The sequence below is a fragment of the Chlorocebus sabaeus genome, chromosome 4, assembly GCF_047675955.1.
Source record: "Chlorocebus sabaeus isolate Y175 chromosome 4, mChlSab1.0.hap1, whole genome shotgun sequence".
In the NCBI taxonomy this organism is placed as follows: Eukaryota; Metazoa; Chordata; class Mammalia; order Primates; family Cercopithecidae; genus Chlorocebus; species Chlorocebus sabaeus.
This window is the reverse complement of record NC_132907.1, coordinates 89,131,369-89,151,517: the sequence shown is the minus strand read 5'-3', so window position 1 is coordinate 89,151,517 and position 20,149 is coordinate 89,131,369. Positions and strand designations below refer to the sequence as shown.

Here is a 20,149-nt window from a genome sequence, read left to right as displayed (position 1 = left end):
TCTCTCTCTCTCATAGCTTTGGCATGATTCATGATGGAGAAGGGAACATGTGCAAAAAGTCCGAGGGCAACATCATGTCCCCTACGTTGGCAGGACGCAATGGGGTCTTCTCCTGGTCTCCCTGCAGCCGCCAGTATCTACACAAATTTCTAAGGTAGGAACTCTTTGAGCTGGTCTTATGATCTTTCAGTGCCTTTGATGCTCACTGCCTGGTCAGCCAGATCCTGTGTAAGCAGCCCCAGGCTGTGCTTCCTGATGTGGTTCCCTTCGAAGGTGTCTTGAGACATTCAGTTGATCTAAGAGTTTGCTAAAAATCTCCTTAGAGTATGGAGGCCTGCTGGCTTAATCCAACATTGATTCAAAGGGAATCAGTGGCTTGAGACTAAAAGGGAGCCGTAAGACACTCGCCAAAATATTTGTCACTAACATTTAAGTTTTACTATTCTCATTTCTGTAACTAGGAATCTTCAGGAAGTGAATAGAAAGATCATACATGTACACAGCTGTATACACAATAATAAAGCATAGCTTTTTTTTGGTTTTTCTTCCTTCTGTTTAGTTTTTTCTTTCTTCTCCTTTCTTCCTTCCATTTTTTTCTTCCTTTCTTTTTTTTCCTTTCTCTCTCTCTTTTTCTACTAAATGCATTCCTCATTAGGTGAAGAAACTTGAGTATATAAACTTTAACCTAGCTCTAATATTCTGTAATCGTCAATAATATTTTTAGAAATTTTCTCTAAACACTTATTTAGGAGATAAAACATTAGGGAGGTAGGGTTTGACCCTTGAAAAATAGTAGATTTTAAAATTTCAGAGAAATGAGGAACTTTATGAAACATTCTTAGAACTGCTAGTTTATACACTATTCCCTGAATCTCTTTGGCTTTCAGTTTGAAGTTTGGTTTAAATATTAAGCCAAAACTTTATTTCTGACATTACAGTCTAGTGTGGATTGGAATGTCTCTGCTCCACACAGTCCTTCAGAGACCCAGGTTTCTTCCATCCTGTGACCTTTCCTCTTCTAGGACCTAGTTCCCCACTGCAGCCATCTGGGGACTGAGGACAGAGAGAGCACAGGAAGGTGTGCGGGACAAGGGTGGTGGTCCTGGAGGAACTCATATGACTGCCCAAAAGTGCAGAGGGCATTGAGAAATGTCCTCTACCCATGTGCTTAGGTGACAGAGAGTCATCTGTGCCAAATGATGAACCCCAAATCCTTTTGCAGAAAAGTAACTGAAACCTGGAGGGACCAGCTAGTCAGTGGCCAAATTGTGAGTAGAACCCAGCGTTCTGGACCCTAGAGGTGAACTCTCTGTATTTATCTCAAGGACAATGGATGCAGCCAGCAGAGGAAAAGCAACTCTGTTGCAATCATAGCCTTTATTATTGTTTTTTAAAATATTTAAGTACTAACAAAATCGTTTGTTTCAGATACTAAAAAGATGAATGAGAGTGTTTAGAAAGCAGCTTTTATGTCTCGAAGATGACTGATCTGTGAGAAACAGCGGAGGCAGGGTACATGCTGGATCTGCATTCACGAGCTTTGAGTGGATGCCACATGCTGGATCCACCTAAACTCAACACTCCTCTTCTTCACTTCTGAACACAGCTTCTCAGATTGAATGGCAGTGCCGGGGAGAAATTGTGGCTTGATGTTTTTGCTCCTCATTGAAAACACACTGATTTGCACCTTTGCTGTTTAAGGAATACTGTTTCTTTGGTCCTAGCAGCAAGACCTACTCTTTATTTTATTTTATTTTATTATTATTATTATTTTTTTTTTGAGACGGAGTCTCGCTCTGTCGCCCAGGCTGGAGTGCAGTGGCCGGATCTCAGCTCACTGCAAGCTCCGCCTCCCAGGATCATGCTATTCTCCTGCCTCAGCCTCCTGAGTAGCTGGGACTACAGGCGCCCGCCACCTCGCCCAGCTAGTTTTTTGTACTTTTTAGTAGAGACGGGGTTTCACCGTGCTAGCCAGGATGATCACGGTCTCCTGACCTCGTGATCCACCCGTCTAGGCCTCCCAAAGTGCTGGGATTACAGGCTTGAGCCACCGTGCCCAGCTGAGACCTACTCTTATTCAGGGTGGAGGATATGTTTATTCATTAGCCAGAAATTTATTTTGCCAGACACATAGAAGGACTGTGTTTGCTCTTAACAAACATACTGACTCACAGTAGTTCACTGATTCTAGTAGAGGAGATACACAAAAATGTTTCCTTATTTTCAAAATACACGAATGCTTGAAAATACTGAAGGGAAATGGGCTGTCATGTTTAGTTCTCAATTAAATTCATTCACAATGTTTTTGAAAATTGTATTTTTGAGATTCATCAAAGAAAGCATTCTTTATTCTTAATTATTCTTAATTCAAGGGAGTGTTCTAGGAACACATTAACAAACACAACCACCTTAAGAATTTGGAGGAGATTGCACAAGAAATCACAAGATTACTAGTAAAGTTGAAAGATGAGGAGGAGAAGCAAATAAAAATTTAAAAATGAAGAACAGAGAGAAGGACACAAATGTATAGATTCTAAGGAACTAGCTAGTTGTGATAGGAAAGTTTGAAATTTGACCAGAAAGGAATTATATTTCTATTATTAAAAAGTAGGACAACTACTAATACTTCCAACAAAAGCAAAGGTTTTTTTAAGTAACAGCTTTAATGAGCTAAAATTAATACACAAAAAGACACGTATTTAATGTATACAGTAAGATGAGTTTAGTTGTTTGCATGACCAATGAAATAATCTCCACGGAGATTCTACCAGATTTGGCGGAAGAAAAAAATAACTTGGCAGCACCCAAGAAGTCCCCAGGCTAGGAAACCAGATTATCTGCCTTCCAAGTCTTCGTAAAGTACATGTCTTTTCAGTCAAAACTAGGAACTAGTTATTCCAAACTGAGAACTAAGAACAAAGTTCCCCTACCCTATTAGACCCCGTAGATTCTTCAGTGTTCAACTGGCCTCTCTGGTTCCTTTCACTGACCTACTTCTTTGTGTCCTACTTTTTCTTTTGTTTTCTTTCTTCCTTTTTTATTCATTTATTTAATTAATACAGCTCTTTTTTTTTTCTGTTGCACAAATTAAGTCTTCTTATTTCTAGGACACTATTTGAGTAGGATCACACCAGGACTTCTGTTGATTTTACTCCAGCTTACTTTCTGGTGGCCTGTTGCCCCAGGGCTAACCTGGGGCTGGGTTGCCCCTATGGCTGCCTCTTCCCTCATTCTCTAGGGATCCTGGCTTCCCATCTTCCCAGCCAGAATCTTGATCATCAGCCTCCAGGGGCTGTGTTCCTCTAGCTTGGTCCTTTTTGGTGTTCCTACTCCAAGGACGAAGTCAAGGTATGTTAACATATTAAGGAACAACTGTGTTTCATAGTTTATGCCACCCAGGATAAGTGGCAATAGTTTGGACAACATGTGTATCTTGGTAATATAAACCCATATTCTGGGAATATACACTTGATCATTTTTTAAAAAAAATTTATATTACCAAAAAAGACCATGTTAAAGCTATTCTACAACTGACATGATGTATAGGAGTACATTTAGCATTTGTTTTTCCCTGCATGGTATTCTCAGAGTCAAGCTGGGGATTGTTAACATTGTTTTTAGCTGTTTCTTGCAGCTGTTCACATTTTTCTCTGTGTGTGTGTAGAAATTCTACTTTGGGAAACAAGGAAGATTATTCACTTTAGGCTCACCATGCTTTTATTTGCGTTAACGAGGAAAATTTGGAGTTTTCTATATTCCAGATCCTTTCTATAATTTTCTAGATTCAGAATTTTTTAACCCTCTTTTTCATCTTAATGGTTATGAGGAAGATACAGTAACACTTTTTCTACTTTGAAATATCCTCTGACAACTTAAAAAATCAGTGGATTATAATTTGGGTGCGCAGTGAGAACCAGCATAATGAAAGTCCAAGAAAAGTTTTGAAACTGCCAAAAAAATATAGGCAGACTCATGGAAAGAAGATAATTACATGCTCGGAGAGTAATTATTTTGAGGACATTGAAAATAGATTGTCATCTTGAAGATATAATATAGTCCTAAGAGTGATTATTAAGATACTGAAATTAAAAGCCATTTTCATTCTATGATACTGGAACACCTGAACTATAAGTTGAAGTGTGCTGATGTGTTTTTGTGTGAATCCAGCAAAACGCTTCTGTAGCATTTCAGTGATAAACATTTATTTTCAGGGACTTTACTAATTTTTTCTGACCACATGAGTATAAATAAATAGGTAAGGTTTTACGTGCTTACAAATTTGTTTGCTTGAATGGTGAAATTTTCCAAGAAAGTCTCTTGTTGTCAAGTTCACTATTAAGATTCATTTTACTCAAAAACCAGTTGCAAATTGGACACTTCTACAGTGTGTTAAATCTTGACTTTTTCACTGACTTAATGAATCTGAGACTGTCTTGTTTGATTGTTTGCTGACTTTCTGATTTCCAAGTAATCAAAATACTGTTATATTCTCCACCAATTAGGTAGCTCTTTGGCTATGATCCCAACAATGAGTAAGGATAAATGGCTACCTTTTAAGATGAATCTGTTCTCGTTATTAGTAGTCTAGCATTTGATAGTGGAAAAAAAAAATATAAGGGAACTCAATTGGCCTGAAGTTTTCAGCACAACTTTTCTCTATTCTTGGTAGAGTTATGAAGGCTTGATACTTTTTTGGAGTGAATTCATCAACCGAGTCAATAAAATCATTTGTCATTTTCCATTAACAGACACAGACCTCATCACATGACTCATGTCTGCATCCCGAAGGCCTGTGACTTAGGGAAATTTGAGCTCATTATTTAAAATTTCATGACAACAGGGACTCATCTTCAGTTTACTTTTTAAAAATTTAAGTCACGCTCTGCAGATCAGTGAAAATGCCAGCTCTCTGACCGTATGAATCTGAACACATCAAAGCATGAGAATGGTGACCAACATCACAGGGAACTGGGAGTGTAAGTGGCGCCATACCCCATACTACTTCTGTTGATAGGAAATGAGATCTGACCTGAGAGCCCATTAAGTGTGTTTTTGCACACAATGGAAATAATGCATTTCAATTCACATCCTGCTCTGAGATACAAGGCTCATCTTAGGTCATGGCTAGTTGTTGTGTCTGCAGTGCTAGTGTGACTCTAAGACTGGAGGGTAGGCACTTTCCTGCAGAGGAGAGAAGGACCGAGGGAATCAGGTCATGTCTTGCTCACCCATGTCTGGGAAGGTCTTGACCTTGACGGATAATATAACCTTTTCTGAGGGCCCCAGTCTTCTTAACTGAAAAATGATGGGATATAACTAAAAGATCTCTCAAACTCTTTAACTCCTGACATGGAACACTGTATATTGGAATCAGGAGTTATGCACCATTGTGCAGTTGTGAGATTCATCCTTGTTCCTGCATCTAAATATAGCATTAGTCTACTTAGTTTGTTGCATATAACTTACATACTAAATATATAAATATAGTAAAACTTATTCATTCAATTTGTAATAGACATTTGAGTTTCCAATTTTTGGCTATTACAAGGAACAGCACTGTGAATATTCTGTTGGTTTGCATATATGTCTCTGAGTATATATAGGAATGGAGTTTTCAGAGTCATAAATATATATGCACAGGTGCAATAGACAGTACTAATCAGCTTTCCTAAGTGACTGTGTGAAGTTACACTCCCAGAAGTGTTTGTGAAATTTTCAAAATGGTTTCAAATCCTTCCCAACACTTGGTCATGTTGATATTTTTCATTTTAGATATCTGATAGTGTGAAATTTCATATCAATGTATTAATTAATAAGATTGAATACATTTTATATGTTTAATGGCTACTTGAGTAACCTTCTTAGTAAAGCGCTAAAATCTTTTGTGCATGTAAAAAAAAAGAGACCCTGTTGTTTTTCTTCTCTCTTGATGAGAGGATTGTATACATTCTGAATATAAACATTTTGTCCCATTCTGGCATATATGTATTATAAAATCTTCTCTGCCTCTGTGACTTTTTATTTACACTTTTAATGGTGGCTTTGCTAAACAGAAATTTTTATTTTTTTAATGGAGTCCAAATTATTGATAAATCTTTAGGGTTGGTGCTTTTGTACTCTGCTAGAAAAAAAACAAAAACAAACAAAAAAAACCTCTACTCGTCCCAAAGTTGCAAAGGTCTTCTTCCACATAGTCTCCTACAAGTTGTATTGTTTGCTTATCACATGTAGACCACTTAATTTTTGTATATGGCATGGAAAAAGTCAACATTCATTTTATCCATGTGGTTATTGTGGTCGATTGTTTTTAAAATGGTTGAAAAGATTTTCCTCTCTGCACCCACACTTTTGGGGTCTGGACCATTTTGCATTCTCACTGGAGGTAAATGAGAGCTCCTGTTTCTCCATGTTCTCATCAGCGTTTGACATTGTCAGTGTTTTGGATTTTCTCTATTCTAAGAGGTGTGTAGTGGTGTCTCATTGATGTTTGAGTTTGCAATTCCTTAACGACATATGATGTTGAGATCTTTTTATATACTTATTTGCCATCTATATCTGTTCTTTGATTAGGTGTTTGTTCAGATTTTTGTCCACTTTTTGTTATTCTTATTGTTGTTTTTATTGTTTTCTTATTCTTGGATTGTAAGTGTTATTTATATGTTTTGTGTAACAGTCCTTTATTGGCTATGTCTTTTACAAATATATTCTCCCACTCTGTGTCTTGTCTTCTCATTTTCTTGACATTTATTTCACAGAGCAGACATTTTTTATTTTAATGAAGTACAGCTTGTCATTATTTCTTTCATTGGTTGTGCCTTTGATGTATCAAAAAAGCCATTGTCATATCCAAGGTCACCCAGATTTTCTCCTGTTATATTCTAGGAGTTCTATAGTTGTGCATTTTATATTTAGCTCTATGATCCATTGTGAGTTAGTTTTTGTATGGAGTATAAGGTCTGCATTTACATGCATTTTTAAAATTTATTTATTTATCTTATTTTGTTTTTTGAAATGGAGTCTCACTCTGTTGCCCAGGCTGGAGTGCAGTGGTGTGATCTCGGCTCACTGTGACCTCTGCCTTCCGGATTCAAGTGATTCTCCTGCTTCAGCCTCCTGAGTAGCTGGGATTACAGATGCACACCACCATGCCTGGCTAGTATTTTTGTATTTTTAGTAGAAACGGGAATTCTTCATGTTGGCCAGGCTGGCCTTGAACTCCTGACCTCAACTGATCCACCGTCCTTGGCCTCCCTAAGTGCTAAGATTACAGGTGTGAGCCACTGTGCCTGGCAGATTAATTTTTTTGCGTTTAGATGCCCAGTTGTTTCAGTATGACCAGTTTAAAAGGCTATCTTTTCTCCATTCCATTGCCTTTGCTCCTTTGTCAAAGATTAGTTGACTATGTGTATGTGGGTGTATTATTGGCCTTTCTATACTGTTCCACTGATCTATTTGTCCATTCCTTGTAACTTTATAGTAAGTCTTGAAGGTGGGTGTTGTCAGTCTTTGTTCTCTTCCTTCAGTATTGCTCTGGTTATTTTAAGTGTTTTGCCTCTCTACATAAGCTTTAGAATCAGTTTGTTTATATCCTTAAAACAACTTCCTTTAATTTTGATTGGCATTGCACCAAAGCTGTAGATTAAAATGGGAAGAACTAATCTCCTGACAAGATTGAGTCTTCCGATCTATGGACCTGAAATACCTCTCTATAGTTTTTCTTTGATTTATTTCATAAGAGTTTTGTAGATTTTTCTCATGTAGGTGTTGTACATATTTTGCTGGATTTATATCTATTTCATTTTGGGGGTGCTAATATAAATGACATGTTTTTAATTTTCAATAAATTCTGTTCGGTTGTCACGGTTGTCACTAGCATGTAGAAGAGCAATTGACTTTTGTATATTAGCCTTTTATCCTGCCACTTTGCCATAACTTATTAGTTCCAGAAATTTCTTGGTGGATTCTTTCAAATTTCTACATAGACAATCATGTCGTCTATGAACAAAGATAGTTTTATTTGTTCTTTTCCAATCTGTATACCTTTTATGTAATTTTCTTGCTTTATTACACTAGATAGTACTTCCATTACAGTGTTGAAAAGGAGTGGTGAGAGGAGTCATTCTTATTTGTTCCTGATTTTAGTGGAGAAGCTTTAAGTTTCTCACCATTAATTATAATGTTAACTGTATATTTTTTGTAGATGGAAATTCTCCTCTATTCCTAGTTTGCTGGAATTTTTTTTAATCATGAATAAGTGTTAAATTTTATCAAATGGTTTATTTCTTCATCTATTGATATGATCATGTGTTTTTTCTTCTTTAGACTATTGATGTAATAGGTTACATTAATTGACTTTTGAATATTGAACAGGCCTTGCAGACCTAGGATTAATCCCACTTGGTCATAGTGTATAGTTCTTCTCATGCATTGTTGGATTCAATTTGCTAACATTTTGTTGAGAATTTTTGTATCTATGTTTATGAGAGATAAGAAAAACTTTCTTTTCTTGTGACATGTTTGTCTGGTTTTGATATTAGGATAATGCTGACCTCATCTTATAATTTAGGAAATATTCCCTTTGCTCTGATTTATTGGAAGAGATTGTAGAGAATTAGTGTAATTTCTTCCCTAATCTCTGGTGTAATTCACAGAGAACCCATCTGGGCTATTTGTTGCTTTTTATGCACAGAGTCCTGAGCTCTGAAGCAGTGGAACGTGGGACTGGGGTCCTAGAAATGAGCCAGAAATCTTCCAATCAAGGTGGACAACCATGCAGAGCCAATTTTGGAGGATGATCTGCCATTGCTCATTATATTGTGATTATAGGTTTTTGTTTTTTGGTTTTCTCGGGGAAGGGCCTATTGAAATTTATAGGTGGGATTTAGTTGCTATTTGAAAACACAAAAATATTTAAATACTCTTCACCAAATGCATAAATTATACCAAAGAACATCCTGGCAGAGAAGAGGATAATCTATTTATGGAAAAAGAAATTATTAGTTGGTCTTTAGCCATCTACCAATGAATTTTAGCAAGGTTAATTTTCTGCTTGACTTGGGGGTCATCAGAAATCATCCTGAACATAGAGCATTGCTGGTGGAAATCCAGTGTTCCATGAAGAACCTCTAGAATCTGGAAGATAATATACAGGTGTCCCTTACCCTAGAGGGAAAAAGAATAAAAAGCAAAGAAAGAAAGAAAATTCCAGGCTTTGAAAAAACTGTGCTTTATTTTTATAATGCCCATCTTTTGGTTGATTCTGGCAAGAAGCGTGCATAAAAGGTGTCCATCATAAGAGCTTCTCACATTGAAAACTGGCTGTAATTATTCAGTTGCACTTTTCCTCATAAGTTTAAGAAATTTAATAAGTACAAATCGTCTTTCTGGAACAAGTACAATGTATAATAAATAATTTCAGAAATTGAAGTCTCTGTATTTAAATATAATTAAGATAAACATTATATTGTACCTCAGGAGACAAAAAGTTCTCCTCTTGGTATACACAATATATGCTGTAAAATTGCATGGGGTAAAAGGGCATAATTAGTTGTATGTCCTTTGGTTACTCTGTGGGCAGTTACTAGTAGCTCATCTCCTCTTTGTTCCAGCACTGCTCAAGCTATCTGCCTTGCTGATCAACCAAAGCCTGTGAAGGAATATAAGTATCCCGAGAAATTGCCAGGAGAACTGTATGATGCAAACACACAGTGCAAGTGGCAGTTCGGAGAGAAGGCCAAGCTCTGCATGCTGGACTTTAAAAAGGCAAGTGATTATTGGCATATGCTCAATGCAACATGATTCATAAGACTGTTTTACTTAGTGTAACTGATGTTGATGTATTCTGCATTTATTGGGTACCTACCAAATGTCAAATCCTGTATGTTAAGGCTGGTCCCGTATAACAGGCAACACATGTTTCACTGGCAAAGAAGATGACAGGAGATACTGTTGTGGGTATCAATTTTCATTTGAGAGCCGACTTGGCCTGTTAGGTTGGATCTTTCTTTCTGATTTATCATGTGGGAGTTCAGCAATAAAGTTTAGTCAGTGTAAGTTGGCAAATTAATACTCTGCATTTTTTTAAATGGTTTTAAAAAAACAAAGTCCCCCTCCTCTCTCCCAATATAAGCATATTTTATTATAAAGCAGCAGCCTACCTAGGGCTACTGATTAATAAATTTCCCTCAAACAAGGTATTTATAGAGTTGTCTCTCATAGAAGGTAGTATCTACTCTGTCAACCCCAGGAACTTTACCAGAGTGATTTACTAACAGAAATTCCTCATGTAACACAGAGACATATGCTCTTGCTAGAAAGGGAAAATTGAGATTTAGGAACCTGCTCTGTCAAACACAGGAAAAGCTATGCATAAATTAAACAAAAGTAACTATTTTTAAGATTTTTCTTATTCTAGTTTATAATAAAAATCAAGAAGAAATTAGAAAAAAATATAGTCCTCCAGAAACTTCCACACATTTCAAAATGCATTGGGAATACTCCCAACTTAAATCTAACGTGATAATCTTCTTTCTTCTAAAGTCAAGCAGAGCTCCCCCAGAGTTCAATTCCAGCTCTGTGCCAGAACTGGATCCTTATCTCCTCGGCTGGGGAGTCCCAGACTGGAACAAGAGCTGTAAATCTGTCAGCAGCAGCAGCAGCCATTCTCAATAGTGCCATTTCTTGTGGGCAGAAGATATGAATTCCCTAAGAAATTTTTTTTCAGTGTTACTCTTCTTTGTTAAGGAAAATGGACAAAAAATTAATGGTTTTTTTTTTTTTTTCAAAGGTAGGATCTTCTAGATCGTGCTTCTGGTTTCCATGGTAGTTAGCTTTGTGACCACGGACTGTGTCATTCATGGTGCCCTGGTGTCATTTGGAAAACATAGGCAATGAAAAGTTAAATGCAAGGTGCATTTTTATTCTTGAGGAAATATTTACATGCAGAGAAACACACTCATTTTACATGCGCAATCTGAATGTTAACAAATGTATTCTCCCATGTTACTGGCATCTTAATCAAGACACGTTTTATTTACATAAAGCCAGAACCTTCCTTGTGCCCCTCTTTCAACCCCTCTCTGACTCCAGTAAGTAACAATTATTCTCATTTCTATCATAATTGCTAAATGTTGCCTGCTCTTGAACGTTATAATTACCTTGCTCCATATATTAATATTAAAAGTAAATTGTATAATATTTTGCCGTGAATAAGTATGATGTTAGCTGTTGGTTTTTATACAGATACCCCTTATCAAACTGAGGAAGTTCATTCTAATCCCAATTCGTTCAAAGATTTTATCACACAATTGTGTTGAATTTTGTCAATTTTTTTTTTCTATATCTATTGATATAGTTATATTGTTTCCTCCTTTGTTCTGTTACTGTGGTGAATTACATTGATTGATCTTTAGTTTTTTCCATGGGACTTTGAATGTTAAGTCAATCTGCATTCCTGGGATGACCTCACTTGGTCGTAATCTATTGTTCATTTTTATAATCTGCTGAATTGATTTGCTAATATTTGCTCATGATTTTTACATTTGTGTTCTTGATTGATATTATTGGGAAATTTCTGTCTCATAATTTCTTTTCAAGAATTGATTATCAGAGTTGTGCTGACCTAATAAAATCAGTTGACAGTATCCCCTCCTCTTCTGTTTTCTTGAAGTTTGAAAAAGGTTGGTGTTGTTTCTTTCTTAAATGTTGATTAGAATTCACCAGTGAGCTCTGTGTATGAAAAGGTTTTTGTAATTACTGATTCAACTACACTAACAGATAAAGCGTTATTCAGAAGACACTCCTAGCTAGACTGATCAAATTCATTGGAAAAAGTAAAGAAATCATTAAAAGTGATATTAAAGGAGATATTTTTTCAACAAATGACTATGAATTCCTTTAATTACTGTAAGATCTATAATGATATATCCTCTTTCATTCCTTATAATGATAATATGCATTTTAAAATCTTTTTTTCTTATCAGTCTAGTTAGGAGTTTATCATATTAATCCTTTCAAAAACATCAATATTGGGCTTAATGTTAATTTTTAAAATTTGTTTGTTGGATTCTTTTCTATTTCACTAAGTTCTGTTTTGTCTTTATTATATTCCAAGGCTGAGTATGCCTGTCTTTTTCATGCTCTTTGAAGTAGCAGCTTGAATCATTGACTTTAAACCTTTCTTATTTTCCTAATATAACCATTTAATATATGTAAAGCTATTCATGTCTTTCTAAGCACATTAGCTGTATTCTGAAAATGTTTACATATTGGGTTTTCAATATTACTAAGCATATCTTCTAATTTAACTAGTAACTTCTTCATTAACCAACATATTATGTAGAAATATATTAAATATTATTTAATTGCCAAATAATTCTCCAGATAACTTATCAGTTTTGATTTCTAATTTCATAATTTTGTTCAGAGAATATACTCTGCATATACTTTTGAAATGTATTGACACATATTTCATAGCTTAGCATATGATCTATGTTGGTGAACATTCTGTGGAGACTTGAATATAAATTCTGCAGTGGTTGGGTAGAATATTCAAGAAATAACTATTTTTTAAATAATATTTCTTACATCTTGTGCATCATCCATCATATTTCCTACTTGTTCCACCAATTTCACAAAGATGAGTGTTAAAATCTCCAGCAATGATTACGTATATTTCTATTTCTCATGTTAGTGCTATTAGTTTCTGTTTTATATATTCTGAAGCTTCATAATTAGGTGCACATACATTTAGAATGGCTTTGTCTTCTGATTCTTTTTGCATTGTAAAATACCCTCTTTTATTGTTGGGTAATATTACTTTGCTTGAATTCTACTTATCTGATATTAATATAGCCACATCAGCTCACTTGGGATTGCTCTTTGCATGATCACTTTTTCCACTCTTTTACTTTCAATTGATGTGTGTGTTTGTATAAAATGTGTCTGCTGTAAACATCCTTTTGCCTAGTATTGCTTTTCTGTTCATTTGAACAGTCTCTGACCTTTCACCAGCATGTTTAATCTCTTTATATTTAATGTAAAAATTATGTAGTAGATTTAAATCTACCATTTTGCTATTTGTTTTCTATTAGTCTCATTTCTGTTTTGTTTCTCTGTTCCCTTTCTTCTGCCTTCTTTTAGATTAAACTACTTTTTAAATTTAGTATTTTACCTCGACTTGCTTTGTAACTATACTTCCTTATGTTAATTTTTAGTGGTTTCTTTAGAGATGACAGCATGCATCCTTAGAGCCTAGGCGGAGTTAACATTGTGCCTACTTTCTGCAAAATGCAAGGTCCTTACAACAAATAAGTCCATGCATCCCTGTTTTTCAATCATTGAGATGTATTTCATTTCTCTGCAAATTAAATGCCACAAAATGCAATGTTGTCGTTTTTGTTTTAAAATAGCTGCTTTTAAATAAGACAAGAAATTAGACCATCTTTTATATTTACTGTTTAGCATCTATGTTTTCCTGTAGGTCTGTTTCAAAGTGATATCATTTCCCTAAGGCCTAGAGAACTTCCTTTAGTATTTATTCTAGCACACAGCTGCTAACCGCGAATTATCTTCAGTTTTCTTTATCTGAAAATGTCGAGAATTCATCCTAGGTTTTGAAGATGAAAAGTGCTTAGATAAATCAGTGAAATATACCTTTGGCTTATTGTAAGTTTTAGTTCCAGAATTCCATTTTTTATAGTTTCTGTTTATGTTCTGCATTTTCCCATTTATTCATTTATTATCTCTACTTTTTCTTGAATAGTATATTATTTTATGATATAGGTATTTCTATTACATTATGTTATTACATATAAGGTGAGTCCTTTTGATCCCCAAAGACTGTGTTTTATTCTTCATTAGGGGTCATCTCTTTCTGTTTTCTCTGGGCCCTATGGTGTAGCCGGTACTCTCGTGTATGGTTCTTCTCCATGAGGCACCCTATGGTGTAGCCGGTACTCTCGTGTGTGGTTCTTCTCCATGAGGCGCCCTGTGGTGTAGCCGGTACTCTCGTGTGTGGTTCTTCTCCATGAGGCATGGACTTCTGGGCTTTCCACTGAATGCCCAGGATGCCCATTGAGGTCTCTCTACTCTGCGTGAGCCAAAACTCTAGTTTCTCCCAGCCCTAGGCATCCTCTGTCTTGAAGCCCTCATCAGCTTTCAGCCTGCAGCTGTGGTCCTCTGCTAGGCCACCCGGAATATCCTGCTGTGTGGCAGCTGCTCACCCCTTACCATTAGGACCTGCAGCAAATCCTGAGACAGACACCTGGGACCCGCAGCCCAATGTAACATTTTTCCATATGAGCCGACTCTCAATTAGCTACTGAACAGGCCTCAACTCTGACCTCTGCATGCTCCAATCAGTGAGACTGCTGCTATCATCCCCCTGGGATGCACCTCCCCACAGCAGGGATCTGCAAAGTGCTCCCAGGAAGAGAGGTGGGCAACTGTGGCATTCTCCTTGCGTGTTTTCCTTCTCTTGAGCATCACAGTACTGTGTTGACTATTGTCAAGACCTGAAACAATTGGTCCATATATGTGGTGTATATAATTTCATAGTTTCGTGGCAGTTTTGTTTTGTTTTGCAGAAAAGTGAATTTGATACCAGTTACTTTACAGTGGACAGTAGAAGTAAAGTATCTTTTAAAATTAAACAAACAATACATCCATTAAAATCACGTAATGTCAGATCATTCCTTATGATATAACATGTTCTTTATTTTTTTATTTATTTATTTTTTTTTTGTGATGTCATTTCTGAGTTTATTCAAAATCCATTTAGAAAAGCATTGCTTAGACATAGGTAAAATTCAGAATCTTCCCAGGTGAAACCATAATGATAAAATGTTAATTTCTGTCTAACTACTTTAGTACAGGGAATATTTAGATTTATAGAACCATAGCTTCAATCTTCACATGAAAATTTCTATTCGCATTTTAAACTTTTATTTTTATTTTTCAATCATAAATAAATTACTCTCTCTGCCTTAGTTTATAGATTGACCTTCAGTTCTCCTTTTATTCACTTGTCTATTTGCATGGTCATTTACTGGTTTGTACATGGTCATTTTTTGAGTCCTGTGAGTAGGCAGTTTTGATAGGACCTAACTCTTCAATTGCAGTTTAAAATTAGGTCACATTTGGCTAGCTAGTGTTAAGTCCAGCATGTTTTTGTCCAGAGAGTATAGAGCTCTTTTTCTTTCTCTTTAGTAAACAAAAATCAGAAAACAAACTGGACACTGAATTAGATATATCATAAATATGCATATTTCTATACTAAAAAATGTATAACATGTTCTTTAACAAAACTTTATGTGTTTTATTTATTTATTTATTTATTTATTTATTATTTATTTATTTATTTATTTATTTTGATGAAATCTTGCTCTATCACCCAGGTTGGAGTGTAGTAGCACCATCCCAGCTCTCAGCTTACTGCAACCTCTGCCTCCCAGGCTCAAGTCTCAGCCTCCTGAGTAGCTAGGATTACAGGCACATGCCAGCACGCCCAGCTAATTTTTTGTTGAGACAGTGTTTCACCATGTCGGCCAGGCTAGTCTTGAGTTCCTGACCTCAAGCAGTTCGCCTGCCTTGGCCTCCCAAAGTGCTGGGATTACAGCTGTGAGCCACCGCACCCAGCTTTGTCTTTTCTTTTAAAAATTAAAACCTATTTGTGTGGCCAGTAACTCTCAGTCATCAAATCTCAAAATTACATATGGCGTGGCAGTTAGAGATTTTTTTTATTTTCTATGTGAATTGAAACATCTTAGAACAATTTAAACTGTAAAACTTATTTTTTTAAATGAACACCTGCTGAATTGTTATTTAAAAGAGCCTATTTTGTTCAGACGTAATGTAGAGATCAGGAAGTTTCTTAATGGGAGGCTATAAAACAAGAAATAACAATAAGAAGCAAATGACCCAGTGCCCAGACCAGCCCTGGGTACAGTAGACTCACTCAGAAATATACTAATCTAGATGATGGATGGATGATATTTTAGGAAGGGATAAATCTGTTTTAAATACCTAACACTATTTAGTTTGAAAAGTGAATAGACAATGTAAATGCGTATGCATCCTTTTTTTGTATATGTGAATGTATATTTGGTGTATGTGTATGTTTACATACTTACATATAATACATGACACATATATGGCAATGGATTTTTCTGTCCACTGATGTGGAGTGATAATCAGGATTAGTAATAAAAGCATCTCACTGCTTAAAAAATAATGACAGTGCACTGTATATCTGACTGTAACATCAATTGTAACTGCATTCTTTTTTTCCATAAGTTATTGGGGTACAGTTGGTATTTGGTTACATGAATAAGTTCTTTAGTGGCGATTTGTAGGATTTTGGTGCACCCATAACCCGAGCAGTGTACACTGCACCATATTTGTAGCCTTTTATCTCTCGGCCCCACTCCCACTCTTCCCCCCAAGTCCCCAAAGTTCATTGTATCATTCTTAGGCCTTTGTGTTATCATAGCTTTGCTCCCACGTATCAGTGAGAACATACAATATTTGGTTTTCCATTCCTGAGCTACTTCACTTGGAACAATAGTCTCCAATCTCGTCTGGCTCACTGCAAATGCTGTTAATTGATTCCTGTTTTATGGCTGAGTAGTATTCCATCATATATATATACACCGCGATTTCTTTATCCACCTGTTGATTGATGGCCATTTGGGTTGGTTTCACGATTTTGCATTTGTAAATTGTGCTGCTATAAACATGCGTGTGGAAGTATCTTTTTTGAATAATGGCTTCTTTTCCTCTGGGTAGATACTCAGTAGTGGAATTGCTGGATCAAATGGTAGTTCTACTTTTAGTTCTTTGAGGAATCTCCACACTTTTTTCCATAGTGGCTGTACTAGTTTGCATTCCCACCAGCAGTGTAGAAGTATTCCGTGTTCACTGCATCCACACAAACATCTACTGTTTTTTGATTTTTTGGTTATGGCCATTCTTGCAGGAGTAAGGTGGTATTGCATTGTGGTTTTTATTTGCATTTCCCTGATCATTAGTGATATTGAGTAGTTTTTCATGTTTCGGCCATTTGTATATCTTCTTTTGAGAATTGTCCTTAGCCCATTTTTTAATGGGATTGTTTATTTTTTTCTTACTGATTTGTTTGAGTAAGAATCCATTGTAGATTCTGGATATTAGTTCTTTGTCAGATGTATAGATTGTGAAGACTTTCTCTCACTCTGTGGGTTGTCTGTTTACTCTGCTGACTGTTCCTTTTGCCACGCGAAAGCTCTTTAGTTTGATTAGGTCCCAGCTATTTATCTTTGTTTTTATTGCATTTGCTTTTGGCTTCTTGGTCATGAAATTCTTTCCTAGCCAATGCCTGAAGGGTTTGTCCAATGTTATCTTCTAGAATTTTTATAGTTTCAGGTCTTAGGTTTAAGTCCGTAATCCATCTCGAGTTGAAGAGTGGTACAGACAATTTGAGGAAGTGAATCTGGTGGTGTGCCATTCACAATATTGAAGCACCACAATACGGTTTCAGCCCAGCCATCTGAAAATGTTGGTTTTACCTGGGGTGTTATGTTGTGATGATAAACCTTAACCAAGTTTGTATTACTGAAATTGGTCTTTGTGAACATAACTCTTAAATTATCGACTAGAATGAAAAGAGAGAGGCTTCGTTAAAGGTAGTGTACCTTAGCTGCAGAGATAAAGCAAGAGTGAATCCTCTGCATAGGTTTGGCTCCTTTCTACCGAAGTTAGGTATTTGTTATTAAAAACATTTTGTCTTCATCGCGTACCTATCATGCTTTGTCAGTGTTGCTTCGGTGGCCTGACCCTGCAATCTGAAACATAAGTCACCAGAATTGCTTTGAAATTTGATCACCTCAGCATCCTAGGTACTGCTGTTAAACTTGGAGTTCCCCCAACACCCAGCAAGTCTTACATTCCAACTGCCTGGACTCTAGAACCATGTTTAATAGGATCTTTGTTCCAAGAAGACTCTGAAGTTTCATTAAGGATATAATGACCTACAACAGTAATGCTTTAATAAAATCATGGTATGTTACGTACCATGATGTTAGCAGTTAAGTCAAACTGATAAAGTTGGAGGGAACAATTGGTTTTTGGCTGTTCATTTGTGGTTTACTTTTTTTTTAAAACTTTTTCTATTTAATGTTTATGGATACATAATAGTTGCACATGTTTATGGGGTACTTGTAATACATTGATACTAAAACAGAAGAGTTCCCTTTTCCTCCTTGCAGGACAGGCGACAGGGGTGTGGCTCGCTCCTCTGTCACCCCTCTGCTCAAACCCCTAGGGGGAGCTTGCAGACAGGCAGGTACAGAGACTGTGGGGAGCACTCTCGGGCTCCGGCCCCACGGCCGCCTCTAGGAGTGGGTGTCTGCGACTCCCAGAACTCCCAAAGCCCAAGTGGGCGTGTGTTATAGTGCACTCCTTCAGCTTCGCCATCTGTGGACGACTTGTGTTAACGAGCTCGATAAACCCTCTGCCTTATTCCAAGGGCGGAGGACCAGTGTGACAACTTTCTGTATCCCAAGCTCTCTCACGGTGTACTGGAAAAATTGGGTCACCCCCATGGCCTCGAAGATGAGTACGAGGTTTTATTGAGTGATGGAGGTGGCTCTCAGCAAGATGGATGGGGGACTGGAAGAGCAGGATGGAGTGGGAAGATGGTCTTCCCCAGGAGTCAGGCTGCCCAGTGGCCAGACCCTTCTCTGGCTGCCCCCAGCTGAATTCCCCTTAGCATCCAGACATCCCTCCTCTCTTCCTTTGCTGCGTCATTCATCTTTCCGCCGTCACTGGTCTGCCAGTCTGCTGGTGTCTGCTGGTCTGTTCCTCTACTTCTCTTGACCACGTTCAGCCACTGTGTGTGCCCATTAAGATCTCAGGTTTCTGTGGGCACAGGATCAGGGGCATGGCAGGCCAGAGTAGTCTTGGAAAATGTCACATTTGGACATGAAAACAGGAGTGTCTGTTCTCACTTAGGTCTGTGGGCACAGGTCTGAGGGTGCAGTCCTCTCCAGGGACCCTGCCTTCTCTACTCAGCACCTCCCTGCCCCCTCCCATATCAGTACAGGCATATAATGTGTAATGTTCAAAGCAGAGAAACTGAATACCCTTACCTTAAATGTTCATCATTTCTTTGTGTAAGGAACATCACACTCTTCTAGTTATTTTGAAATATACAATAAATTGTTGTTAACTATCGTCACCCTATGGTCCTACTAAACATTAGGTGTTATTCCTTTTATCTAACTGTATTTTTGAACCTACTAACCAACTCCTCTTTATTCCTCCCATCCCCCTCCACTACACTTCTCAGCCTCTGGTAACCATCATTCCACCATCCTGAAATCCATTTTTTCACTTCCATATGTGAGTGAGAATGTACACTATTTTTATTTTGTCATCACAACTCTTTAAGACACTATAGATTTTATTTGTTTGTCTGGGACAGTGTGTCATGTTTATTAAATGGCAGACAAGTACATCTATAGGATATCAAGGTCCCAAATGATGTTTTAAATGTCGAAAGACAATACCATAGGTTATGTGATTTTCAAGTTTCTTCTAACTTTGTGATTTATTCCAGCCTTGAGGACTGGAGTTGGGGATTGAGCAGGTTCCAAAATGAGGCTGAAAAACAGAGATGGCATGAGCCGAGTCACAGACTGAATTAGAGAGACACATGATTTGGCAGTGAGCTGTCACCAGCATCCTATATTTGAAGGCTTTACACTTTAAAAAGTTGAAAGCCCATCCCTTTAACAATATCTTCGTCAGTATTTATTCTGCAAAATGCTCCCCCAAAGAATATTCTGAAATTACTCTGAATGGTAGTCTGAATCATGGTCATCTTAAGTCATCTTTGGCCTTTTGTGATCACAGTTTCCTGATTCTTGCTAATGTTATTGTCCATAAAGCTTTCCTGGTCCTCTGTCACTGGTTTTCACAGGAGCAAATGAGTACATATTCTATGTGCCCAGAAAGCATTTATTGAAAGACGAGTAGCAAGCACTGTACCAGATAATGATAAGGAACATAGTAAAAAAATTTAACATTTTAAAACACAATTTACCTTGTATTATCTTGAGTAGTCTTAGAAACAGCCCTGTGAATGAGGACCTAACTCCCTAAGGTCACAGTA

General features: G+C 36.9%; 1 protein-coding gene across 1 annotated transcript in view; it reads left to right on the top strand.

Annotated features, from left to right (window-relative positions):
- ADAMTS16 (ADAM metallopeptidase with thrombospondin type 1 motif 16) overlaps positions 1-20,149 on the top strand; it is a 178,028-nt gene that overhangs the window by 62,494 nt on the left and 95,385 nt on the right. Inside the window, exons 9-10 of the mRNA XM_037988699.2 lie at positions 17-154; positions 9,609-9,762. Coding sequence (XP_037844627.2) covers positions 17-154; positions 9,609-9,762 — 292 coding nt within the window. The remainder of the gene's footprint in view (positions 1-16; positions 155-9,608; positions 9,763-20,149) is intronic.